This window comes from Zea mays, chromosome 2, assembly GCF_902167145.1.
Source record: "Zea mays cultivar B73 chromosome 2, Zm-B73-REFERENCE-NAM-5.0, whole genome shotgun sequence".
Classification (NCBI taxonomy): Eukaryota; Viridiplantae; Streptophyta; class Magnoliopsida; order Poales; family Poaceae; genus Zea; species Zea mays.
In genome coordinates this window covers 198,332,563-198,345,083 of record NC_050097.1, presented here as the reverse complement: position 1 = coordinate 198,345,083, position 12,521 = coordinate 198,332,563, and the positions used below count along the sequence as shown (strand labels likewise).

The window sequence follows — 12,521 nt, the reverse complement described above, 5'->3', positions numbered from 1 at the left end:
TGCATATTTCAAGAACCAATAATTGCATGAAAAATAAGAATTTAAGTGCTAAAAGCTTTAAGACTAAGACTTGTCAGGTTTGACCCAAGTTAAGCTTTTTCACTCGCTTTGTTGGCGGTTATCTCAACTAGGTTAGACAAGTCCTAGATGCAATACAAGGAATTTTAAATATGCAATGCAAGTGACAACACCATTTGACATTTCACATAAAATTTCTGAGATCAAGAATATTTAGTTCATTCCTCAACATGCAAAAGCGGGTCTTATCAAGTAGCTTAGTGAAAATATCCGCTAATTGATCTTCCGACCTCACTCCTTCTAAAACAATATCTCCTTTAGCAACATGATCTCTAAGGAAGTGATGACGGATATCAATGTGCTTGGTGCGAGAGTGTTGTACAGGATTATTAGCAATTTTAACAGCACTCTCATTATCACACAACAAAGGTACTTTTTCTAGAACTACGCCATAGTCTAGAAGAGTTTGTTTCATATATAAAATCTGTGTGCAACAAGCACCTGCGGCAATGTATTCCGCTTCGGCAGTTGACAAGGCAACACTATTCTGCTTTTTGGATGTCCATGAAACTAGTGATCTACCAAGCAGATGGCATCCCCCAGAAGTACTTTTCCTATCAATTTTGCAACCGGCATAATCCGAATCGGAATAGCCAATTAAATCAAAAGTAGCTCCTTTGGGATACCACAGACCAACGCTTGTGGTGTGCTTGAGATACCTAAGAATTCTCTTAACAGCGCGAAGATGAGCTTTCTTAGGATTAGATTGAAATCTAGCACACATGCAGACACTAAACATGATATCGGGCCTAGATGCGGTAAGGTATAATAAACTACCAATCATAGAACGGTAGAGAGTTTGATTAACCGGGTTACCTCCCTCATCTAAGTCGAGATGTCCATTTGTAGGCATGGGGGTCTTGATTGGTTTGCACTTCTCCATGTTGAACCTTTTCAACAAGTCTTTGGTATACTTCTCTTGTGAGAGAAAGTTACCGTCTTTCAATTGCTTGACTTGAAAGCCGAGGAAGTATGTTAGCTCACCAATCATTGACATCTCGAACTCCTTCGACATCAACTCACCAAATTCCTTGCAATGACAGTCATTTGTCGAGCCAAAGATTATATCATCAACATATACTTGACAAATGAAAATATCACCGTTATGTTTCTTTGTGAAGAGAGTTGTGTCGACGGTCCCGATTTTGAAGCCCTTTTCGATGAGGAAGTCGCGAAGACGCTCGTACCAAGCCCTTGGAGCTTGCTTTAGCCCATAAAGCGCCTTGGACAACCTGTAAGCATGGTTAGGATATCTAGGGTCTTCAAATCCAGGCGGTTGCTCAACATATACAAGTTCATTTATGAAGCCATTTAAAAATGCACTTTTTACATCCATTTGATAAAGTTTTATATCGTAACATGATGCATATGCAAGTAGGATACGGATGGCTTCCAGTCGAGCAACCGGTGCAAAGGTCTCTCCAAAATCTAAGCCTTCAACCTGAGAGAATCCCTTTGCGACAGGTCTTGCCTTGTTTCTTACAATCACACCTTGATCATCTTGTTTGTTTCTGAACACCCACTTTGTTCCAATGATTCTTGCATCTTGTGGGGGCTTCTCCAGGGTCCAAACTTCGTTACGGGTGAAGTTGTTAAGTTCTTCATGCATGGCATTCACCCAGTCCGGATCCTGTAGCGCCTCATCTATACAAGTAGGCTCAACACAAGAAACAAAAGAGTGATGTTCAATAAAATTAGCATGTTTATGTGATCGAGTAATAACCCCTTGTGAAGGACTCCCGATGATTTGGTTTTGAGGATGAGCTTGAAGTAGTGATGAGTTCCTCCTGTCAACCACTTGGGAAGAAGATCCTGGAGCATCAACATCTTTGGCTTGTACCCTTGCTTGTTCATGAGAGACAAATGTATCTTCATTTGCATGCCTCTCATCTTTTTCATCATCTTGTGGTACATTTGATGAAGAAGGCTTGTCAATGATTTGCACTTCTTCTTCATCTTCTTTTGGTTTGATAGCTCCAATAGGCATGTTCTTCATTGCTTCCCTAAGTGGCTCATCACCTACATCATCAAGATTTTCAAGTGCTCCTTGGGAGCCATTAGTCTCATCAAATTCCACATCATATGTTTCTTCTACCACGCCAGTGGCATGGTTGAATACTCGATATGCTTTGGACTTTAATGAATAACCCAAAAGAAAACCAATATCACAACGTCTTTGAAACTTCCCTAGATGATGGCGTTTTTTGTAGATGTAGCATTTGCACCCAAACACCCGGAAGAAAGAGACGTCTGGCTTTTTCCCATTTAGCAGTTCATAAGGAGTCTTCGCAAGTAGCCGGTGAGGAAATAGCCTGTTTGATGCATAGCAAGCAGTGTTGACAGCTTCGGCCCAAAACCTCTCCGGTGTGTTATACTCATCAATCATTGTTCTTGCAAGAGTGATCAAGGTCCTATTTTTCCTTTCAACAACTCCATTTTGTTGAGGTGTGTATGTGGCAGATACTTCATGTTTGATCCCAATTTCATCACAGTACTCATGAATGTTGGTGTTGTCAAATTCTTTGCCATTGTCACTTCTAATCTTCTTAATCTTGCAATCAAATTCATTTTGTGCTTTCTTGGCAAACTTCTTGAATATAGATGCAACTTCAGATTTGTCATGGAGAAAGAACACCCAAGTGTATCTTGAGAAGTCATCAACAATCACTAGACAGTAGAGGTTGCCACCGGCACTGACATAATTTGTAGGTCCAAATAAATCCATGTGAAGTAGTTCCAGTGGCCTTGATGTTGACATGAAAGCTTTAGTGGGATGTGTATTAGCAACTTGCTTTCCAGCTTGACATGCACTGCATGGCTTGTCTTTTTCAAACACCACATCCTTTAATCCTCTAACCATATCTTTCTTTAATACCTTCTTGAGTGTGCTCATTCCAACATGTGCAAGCCTCCTATGCCAAAGCCATCCAAGAGAAGCTTTGGTGAAGAGGCAAGTTCTTAAGTCTGCATCTTCTGAAGTGAAGTCCACTAAGTAGAGGTTGTTGTATCTAAAACCCTTGAATACCATTGATTCATCATCCATTTTTGTTACAATAACCTCTGATGGAGTGAATAAGCATTGAAGTCCAAGATCACAGAGTTGTCCCACTGATAATAAATTGAAGCTCAAAGGTGCAACTAAGAGAACATTTGATATTGATAGGTCATTTGAGATTGCCACCTTGCCAAGTCCTTGTACTTTTCCTTTTGAGTTGTCTCCAAATGTGATTTTATCTTGACCATCAACATTCTCATCTAATGAGGTGAACATCCGTGGGTTGCCTGTCATATGTTGTGTGCATCCACTGTCAATAACCCAATGGCTCCCACCGGTCTTGTAGTTCACCTACATTCACAGACAATTCAAGCTTGAGTTTTGAGAGCCCTATATTGCATAGGACCAGTGACTCTCTCAATTAAGGACTTTGCCACCCAGATTTGTCTAGGTCTACTCTTATTTGGTGGACCTAGGAATGTAACCTTAATCTTTCCATTTGCAACCTTTCTTAGAACATAGTGAGCATTGAAAGCAAATGGTCTTGAGTGCTTAGGCAAGGGAGTTGGTGATTTAGCTTTGCAGTTGTGGGCAAAATGACCTTCATTTCCACACTCAAAGCATTTGATAGGCTTGTGAGTCTGCTTTGGCTTGTATTGAGTGATAGCTTTCTTTTGCACAAAAGCATTGTATCCAATACCACTCTTGTTATTTTTCATAACAGTGTTCATAAGCAGCTCATTTTGGAGGTATTGACCCTTGTTGAACTTTTGCACACTTGTTGCAAGATGTTCATTTTCACTTTTTAGTTTCTTGACCTCATTCTTAAGCCTTTGATTATCCACTGTCAACTCATTGTTGAAATCATTGTTCTCAATAGCAACTTTTCCTCTAGTAGTTGCATCAGTCAAATAATTCTTCAATTTTTGGTTGTCTAAAGTCAGGACTTCAACTTTTTCAGTCAATTCAGCATGTAGACTAGTTTGCTCTTCTTGAATCAAATCATCACATGAGGTTGCTACATCAAGCTTAACAACGGGGTTAATAGCCTCATGTGTTTTGCAAGATAAAAGTTCATTTTCAACAAGAAGATTGTCATGATCAAATTTAATTTGAGTATAGTCTTCCTTGATCTTAACTAGTCCATTTTGCAACTCCCTATTAGCTTCATTTAATTTGTCATACTTCTCCTTAGCATCTTTTAGGGAGTTTGTGAGCTCATTTATGGTTGATGACATAGTTTTATTTTCTTCTTTTATTTCATCACTAGCCTTTATAACTATGTCATACTTGGCATTTAAAGATTCATTTTCATTTTTCAACCTATCACATTTAGCTTTTGACTTTCTAATGATTTGAGTATATTCTTTAAGTAAGTCAGCTAACTCATCATATGAAGGTGAAGCAAATTCTTCATCACTATCACTATCACTATCATCATCAATATTAATATCATTTTGTACCTTCCGTTCACCCCTAGCCATGAGGCATAGGTGAGAGGTGGATGATGGCGATGGTGGTGGTGAAGAGAAGTCCCCGGCGATGGCAGCAACCTTTTCATCATTTTCTTCTTCACTTGAAGAAGACCCACTTGATGATTCGATGTCGGTGAGCCAGTCGCCAACAATATATGCCTTTCCATTCTTCTTCTTGTGGAACCTCTTTTGCTTCCCATCCTTTCTCTTGAAGAATTTCTTTTCCTTCTTTTCATCATCGCTGTCATCTTCCTTCTTGCCCTTGAACTTGTTCTTCTTGGGCTTGTTGCATTGATGAGCAAGATGACCAAGCTCACCACAGTTGTAGCAGTCCATCTCAGAAATGGGCTTTCTTTTGTTGGAAAAGAACTTCTTCTTTCTTGAATCAAATTTGATGCCTTCTCTATTTAGCTTCTTCAACATCTTGGTGGTCTTCCTTACCATCAAGGCAATGTTTGCATCAAGGTCATCATCACTTGAGGATTCTTCCTCAACTTGCATTTTCGCTTTTCCCTTTCTTTCATGATTTGCTTTGAGAGCCAAATCCTTTCTTTTGGAAGATGATTCTTCTTTGTCGTTGATGTGCATGTACATTTCATGGGCATTGATCTTTCCCAAAATTTGTGTAGGTGTGGTAACCGAAAGATCCATTTGATGTAGCACAGTGACAATGTGTCCATATTTGGCTATTGGGAGGACACTGAGAATCTTCCTCACAACATCCGGTTGTGAGATTTGAGTAAGCCCCAATCCATTGACTTCCTCTACAAGAATATTAAGTCGTGAGTACATAGCGTTTGCATTTTCATTAGCAAGCATTTCAAAAGAATTTAACTTTCGCATAGCTATGTGATATCTTTCCTCACGTTCACTTCTAGTTCCTTCGTGTAGAGCACAAATGTCCATCCACAAATCATGAGCATTTTTATGATTCCGAACTCTATTGAACACATCTTTGCAAAGGCCTCTAAAAAGGGTGTTTTTGGCCTTCGCATTCCATTTCTCATAATTGAACTCATCACCTACAAGATTTGTGGGATCTCTAGGTTGGGGAAACCCTTGTGTGGCGGCTTTATAGACACCAATGTCTATAGCCTCTAGGTATGCTTCCATACGAATTTTCCAATAAGGAAAATCGTCACCATCAAAAACGGGAGGAGGTCCATCCCCACCGGACATCGTAACTCTAGCGGTTAAGCTAATCTATGAGCAACAAGGCTCTGATACCAATTGAAAGGATCACGATGCCCAAGAGGGGGGTGAATTGGGCTTTTCTAAAAATCAACACTAATTAAAACCTAAGCAAGAGCTAAACAAGAGCCCAACTTCACCCCAACAACTAGCACTAAGAAAATAATACTAGAAATGTAACAAGGCTAAGACAATGCTTCAAATACTTGCTAAACAAATACACAAAGTAAATAGCTTGAATTAAGTGCGGAATGTAAAGCAAAGTTTAGAAGACTCCTCCAATTTTTCCCGAGGTATCGAAGAGTCGGCACTCTCCACTAGTCCTCGTTGGAGCACCCGCGCAAGGGTATCGCTCCCCCTTGGTCCTCGCAAGAACCAAGTGCTCACTACGAGATGATCCTTTGCCACTCCGGCGCGGTGGATCCCTCGAGACCGCTTACAAACTTGAGTCGGGTCACCAACAAGATCTTCACGGTGATCACCGAGCTCCCAACGCCACCAAGCCGTCTAGGTGATGCCGATCACCAAGAGTAACAAGCCATAGACTTTCGCTTGACCAAGAGAAGCCTAATGCAAGTGGTGTGTGCTCTAGGTGGCTCTCACTAGCGCTAATGAGGAACAAGCGTGGATTATGATTCTCTAATCTCCTCACTAGGCTTTTGGTGCTTGCAATACTCTACCAAGGTGCTGGAATAAATGTGGAGTGCAAGACATTGAATATGGTGGGTGGAAGGGGTATAAATAGCCCTCACCCACCAACTAGCCCACCGGACAGTCCGGTGCGCCAACGGTGCGCCACCGGTGCGCCAACGGTCACTTCCAACGGCTAGTTCTGACACAGAGCCGTTGGACTCATGGCGCACCGGACAGTGAACAGTCCACTGTCCGGTGCACACCGGACAGTCCGGTGCGGTGTCCGGTGTGCCGCTAAAATTCATTTCCGAAGGCTGCGCTCTCGGGTTTCTGCGACTGGGAGAGTCCCTGCAGTGGACCAGCCTGGCCCACCTGGCAGAGGGTGCACCGGACAGTCCGGTGCACACCGGACAGTCCGGTGCCCCAAAGCCAGAAACTCTAAGTCTTGTTTTTCAGCTGATTTTCAAATCGGTTTTCGCTCTAACTTGTGTGTGAGTTCTAGAGTGACACCTAGCACTGTATATGAGTGTGATTGTGCACCAACACTACACTAGAACTCTCTTGGTCAAACTACTCATCGACAACCCCTCTTTATAGTACGGCTAAAAGAGAATAAAAGACCTAACTAAATCGCGAGTGTCCACATCTCCTTGACACTCGGACTCCGTAGACCTTCACCTTTTGTTCCGTTGTTTTAGCCGTCGCTTCGAGTTTTTATCTCCGGGATTGCTTTCACATTGTAGTGCTTTTACCTGTCATGCGACCTAACTTACCATTTATCTCTGCAAAACACACGTTAGTCACATATAATATTACGTTGTCATTAATCACTAAAACCAACCAGGGGCCTAGATGCTTTCAAACGCATGCTGCAACTTGGCGGCACATCCAAAACCATCTAAAATCAGATTTATTCAAACTGGATATCAATGTAACATGCCACAATAGACTTATTCGGGTCTCTAAATGACATAACATACCAAGTTTGAGGGCATCTACTGCATTTTACTCTAAAAAAATTATCAAACGATATATAGTTTCATTAAATTCGGATCTAACCAAAAATGATTTTGAAGGATGAATTTAGTTTTTTTGGTATAACTCATCAAGGGGTGCTCCATATAATCATGTTTCATACATTCTTGTAAAGTTGGGTGAAAATTACCCACTGCTATCACCGATTACACAACTCATACTGATTCATTTTTATGTTTTCTTTCTTTTGTGTCATTTCCACTTCCTCCTGATATCCTCATGGTTGGCCCTATCTAATTGCCTCCACCGCACCTAGGGTTGGCCTTCCCCTTCCCTCCAATATGGCCAATACTTACACCTTTGCGGTCACCCTCCCCCACCCCTTGGTGGTCGCATAGCGCCAACGATCATCGTCTCCTCTTTCCTGCCCGACATACATGTTGTTGCGACTGACCAACAACCCATGCGTGTCTTCCCCTTGTTGTTGCATCGACATTCAGGGCTCTCTGCGTGGCCCCAAGCACACCGTGGTCGACCACCAAGGCCCTCTACTAGCACCCAACCATCATCGCTGCCCTACCTTTAACTGTGTCCGTCTAACCCCTACGTTCCTTCTCCTAGGCCACCGCACTCGACCACTAAACCTCCATGGCTGGCCCTAACCCACCTCTCCTAGCCACCAAGGCCCCTGAAAGTGCATCTACATCTTTTTGGGTTTTGGTGAATTGAATGACAACAATATTAAATAACTAATCAGTTTGTCAAGTGTTGAACATGAAATTAAGTATATAGCACATGTCTTAGTGAAAGACATAGAAGGTGTAACACAAGAGAATCATGTGATATTCCATAGAAAGATCAGTCATGATTATTGATCATGGATATCACAAGAAGGATTTGATACAAGTTCAACACTCAAATTAGATAGTCAAGAATTCAATGTACACTCAAAGTGGTATGGCTTAAGAAAAGCTTGATAGAGTGAAGATAACAAGGAAAAGGGCATTAAGGGACTAAGCAAAGAAGAAAGTCAAGATGACTAAGGTACCAAGGCTAAGGTGAAGAAGTAAGTATTTGCATTTAGTCGAGGGACTAATCAAGCTCAGGAGAAGTCTTGCAATGTTTGTGCGATCCTTGTTGAAGAAGATGAGGAGAAGAATGGACATTGATTAAGTTGGTTTTCAATGTGATATACTTGGAGACAGTCTGATAGGGTGAAGACAAACAAGGAAAAGGCTTTAAGGGACTAAGCAAACATGAATGTCAAGCAAATGGCTTATGGACCGAGGTACCATGGCTAGGGTGAAGAAGAGAATACTTGCAAGATGTCGACAGACTAATCAGATTTTGAAGAGTTATGTTGTGTTAGATATCACAACATTAGAATACATGATTGGATGCCATCGGATTAACTCATATTTATTGTGATGGTTCAAGTCATAAGGATTAAGGGATGCAAACTCAAGGGATCAAGCATGGTCACAAGTCCAAGCAGAAGGTATCAAAGATAGAACCTGGTAGGGCTCACTTGTTGTGTAGAGTTTGGTAAAAAAGCCAAGAATGATAAATCAATAAGGAATTGGATTTTGGGTAATTACAGAGTTTAGATGTGTTCTTGGTGATTATTTTATCATATTGGAATTCAATGGAATAAGATAATTGATCAGATTTGGAGTTTGAGGTTCTAAGTGCCAACTAGACCTAATCATTGGCCACCCGACTTGATCAATGCAACGGGCATGTACGTGTCATAGTTTTTGATCCGCAACAATCCACGGGCTAAGTACGAGCCATGATTTTTGACCCAACCCGAAAAACCCCAACCTAACATGCCCAACAGGCAAGCACGGGCCGACCCGACCCGATCCGACACTAGGCACGAGTTGATACGGGCCATGCCAAATTACCAACGGCCCGACCTTGACCTGGTCCGACCCGACGTTTAAATATATCTAATTCCAACTAGAGCAAAAAAAGGATGATGAAAATAAGAATAGAAAGTTGAAGGTTGAGTTGAAGCCAATGAGATGACTTAGAATGTGTGGACACATTCGAGGAACATTTGTCTAAGTCATGAAAGTGCCCAAGAGAAGAGCTAAATGAAGACAAGATAAAGTGCCAAAGTTTAGACTAATCTGTTATACTGCGGTACACCAGACCAGTATGGTTTGTATCAGATTGTGCACCGAACCAAGTACGCAGAGAGCAAGTTTCTGCGTTTCGAAGGCTTGGTGCACCGGACCAGGTCCCTTGACCTCTGTTGGACCAGATTGGACTCAACTCCATGAGCCGCTCGTGAGCTGGCTCGGCTCGCCTATGCAGTGAGCATGAGAAAAAGGTTCGATTTGGCTTGGTCCGAGCCACTGTGAGCCGAGCCGACTCGTTAGTTCCAAACTATTTTTCTAGACCATCTAAGATATGAGCTCTTTAGAGATCGATTACTATACCAATATATTGTACATGTTCTAGTACAACATCCAGTTCAACCTTGTCTATCAACTAGTAAATAACTTAGGAGTTTTATATACTTCAATTTGCAATTCATGAAAATCTAACTCCTGTCCTTCAATCCTTTTCACTTATCCTGGTGCACTGCACACTCTATATACAGGCCCACCCAGGCACCCACCTACCCTGTGCTCATTTGCGGAGCCTTCCAAGCTAGCCACTTCACTGGTCACTCCATTAGCAGATGCGCTCTGCATCTTCTCCCCTCTGGAACACACTCCCACACAGAACTAGAGCTCCAAGGCCATGGAGAAATGGAGAAGACGCAGGCACTTGCTGCTTGCTGTTGCAGCCGTGGCCCTGGTGGCAGCAATAACGCTGCCGTCCGCGGAGGCGAAGCTGTCCCCGGACTACTACCGGTCGACGTGCCCGGACGTGGAGGCAATCGTGCAGGCAGTGGTGGCCAAGAAGGTGAATGAGACCTTCGTCACAGTCCCGGCCACGCTCAGGCTCTTCTTCCACGACTGCTTCGTCGAGGTGAGCAACATCCATCAGGCCATTCTGGCCTGCTCGCTGCAGCTACTCTTGCAGCGCCATGCTAGCTTTTGTTGCCGATTCCTGTGAAGATCTTGTGTTTTAAACACCTCGCTTTAGATTTTACCCATTAAGCTTTCTCGATTTGCAGTCTCCTAGAGGTTTAGCTCGACAAGGCTTTTCAGATTCTTTCAGATCGACTTGCAGACTACTGCTCTTACTATTAGATCAGACTGAATTTTTAGATTTTACCTAGGCAATCATTTCATACTGAATTTTTAGATCAGACTGAATTTGGTAGTGTTAGTGGTACTAGATAGAAGAAAGACTATTGGTACGAATGACAGCTCGATTGTTGCCTTCTAATCACACACTCGCCGGCTTGCCATGTGACTGCACGACATTTTCTGTCAACTAGGCTGAATTCTATCAGATATTCAGGTCAGATGTGTCGGGCGTCCCTGCTGGCAAATAATCCACCCATTTGTCATTTTCCAACGAGTGGAATTCGGAATTGTACTCCTTGATTTTAAAAAGTCAGTTTATGCCAATAACCACTTCAGTTTGAAGGTACACTGTTCCAAGGATGGACATGGGTCTGTAAACTTTAGAGCCAGAGCTCTGAATAAGTGGTCTAAAATTATCTTTAGATTTTAACCCACCTTATATTAAAGTTATAAAGTTTTATAGATAAAAGATAAACTAAAATGCTATAAGGTTTAAAAGTTTAGGAGGGAATCCTGTCCTATATTTTCTACTAGTTTGCACGGGGTGAAATTGAAACTAACATTTATGTTTATGTTGAATCAACTTGCAGGGCTGTGATGCGTCGGTCATCATCGCGTCCCGCGACAACGACGCCGAGAAGGACGCGCCCGACAACGTGTCCCTCGCTGGCGACGGCTTCGACACCGTGGTGCGCGCCAAGGCCGAGGTCGAGAAGAAGTGCCCCGGCGTGGTCTCCTGCGCCGATATCCTCGCCATCGCCGCCAGGGACGTCGTCACCATGGTAACTGTCTCACTTCTTACTGACTACTGAGCCATGCCATTTCGGTTTCTGATACTACTGTGCTTGTGCAACGGCATGGCAGTCGTCCGGCCCCCACTGGACCGTCCAGCTTGGCCGGCTTGACGGGCTCGTCTCCAAGGCCGGCAACGTCGCGGGCAAGTTGCCGGGACCCAACATGCGCGTCAAGGACCTCGCCGCCCTGTTCGCCAAGCACAACCTCACCACGCTCGACATGGTCGCGCTCTCGGGAGCGCACACCGTCGGGTTCGCGCACTGCACCCGCTTCGCGGACCGCCTCTACCACCACGGCGTCGGCGACAGCGATGGCGCGTCGGTGGACCCGTCGTACAACCCTGCGTACGCGCGGCAGCTAATGGACGCCTGCCCGCCTGGCGTCGGCGCAGACATCGCCGTCAATATGGACCCAATCACACCGACCGCCTTCGATAACGCCTACTACGCCAACCTCGCCGGCGGCCTGGGATTGTTCACCTCGGACCAGGCGCTGTACAGCGACGGCGCGTCGCAACCGGCGGTGAGGGACTTCGCTAAGAACCAGACCCGCTTCTTCGAGGCGTTCAAGGACGCCATGGTCAAGCTGGGCAGTGTTGGGGTGAAGACCGGCCGGCACGGGGAGATCAGGAGTGACTGCACTGCATTCAACTAGTAGATCGACCACCCATTCTTTTGAAGAAAAAAAAAACAGCCGCGTACCTGAGCGAACTCAACCACGTCCACGTGACAGCACAGAACTCAATCCTTAGAGCTAGGATGAAAACGGACGAAATCGGTCTAAAAAACCGCTCTCCCGTTTTTATTTTTATATTTTATTTCAGGATAGAAACGAACTGTTAGAAACGAGATCGAAAACGGAACTAGCAGGATGACGGAAACGAACCTAAGCGAACGGAACAAATTGATAACAGATCAGAATCGAACATAAAAACGGAAACATTGCCGCATAGAGTATAAAAATAAAGTAGCATTGTAATTAATTGAAATATCTCATCTAGACATGTGGAAACAATATATTATAATATACATACGACTATCAAAGAAAATAATCAATTACAGAATAGTTTCGATGTGACATTGATATTATATGATTTGTTCATTGTATTATCTGAAACGGAATGTTATATGCGGATAAAAACGGGATATTCCGACTAAAAACGAAAAAGCG

The 12,521-nt window shown here is 43.4% G+C and overlaps 1 protein-coding gene across 1 annotated transcript; it reads left to right on the top strand.

Moving 5' to 3' along the window:
- The first annotated feature begins 9,997 nt into the window (after positions 1 to 9,997).
- On the top strand, positions 9,998 to 12,262 carry LOC100191304 (Peroxidase 55). The gene is made up of 3 exons (NM_001136738.1): positions 9,998 to 10,332; positions 11,147 to 11,338; positions 11,421 to 12,262. Exons 1-3 carry the CDS (start codon positions 10,102 to 10,104, stop codon positions 12,003 to 12,005), a joined length of 1,008 nt encoding a protein of 335 aa, NP_001130210.1. The 5' UTR covers positions 9,998 to 10,101; the 3' UTR covers positions 12,006 to 12,262.
- The last annotated feature ends 259 nt before the right edge of the window (positions 12,263 to 12,521 follow it).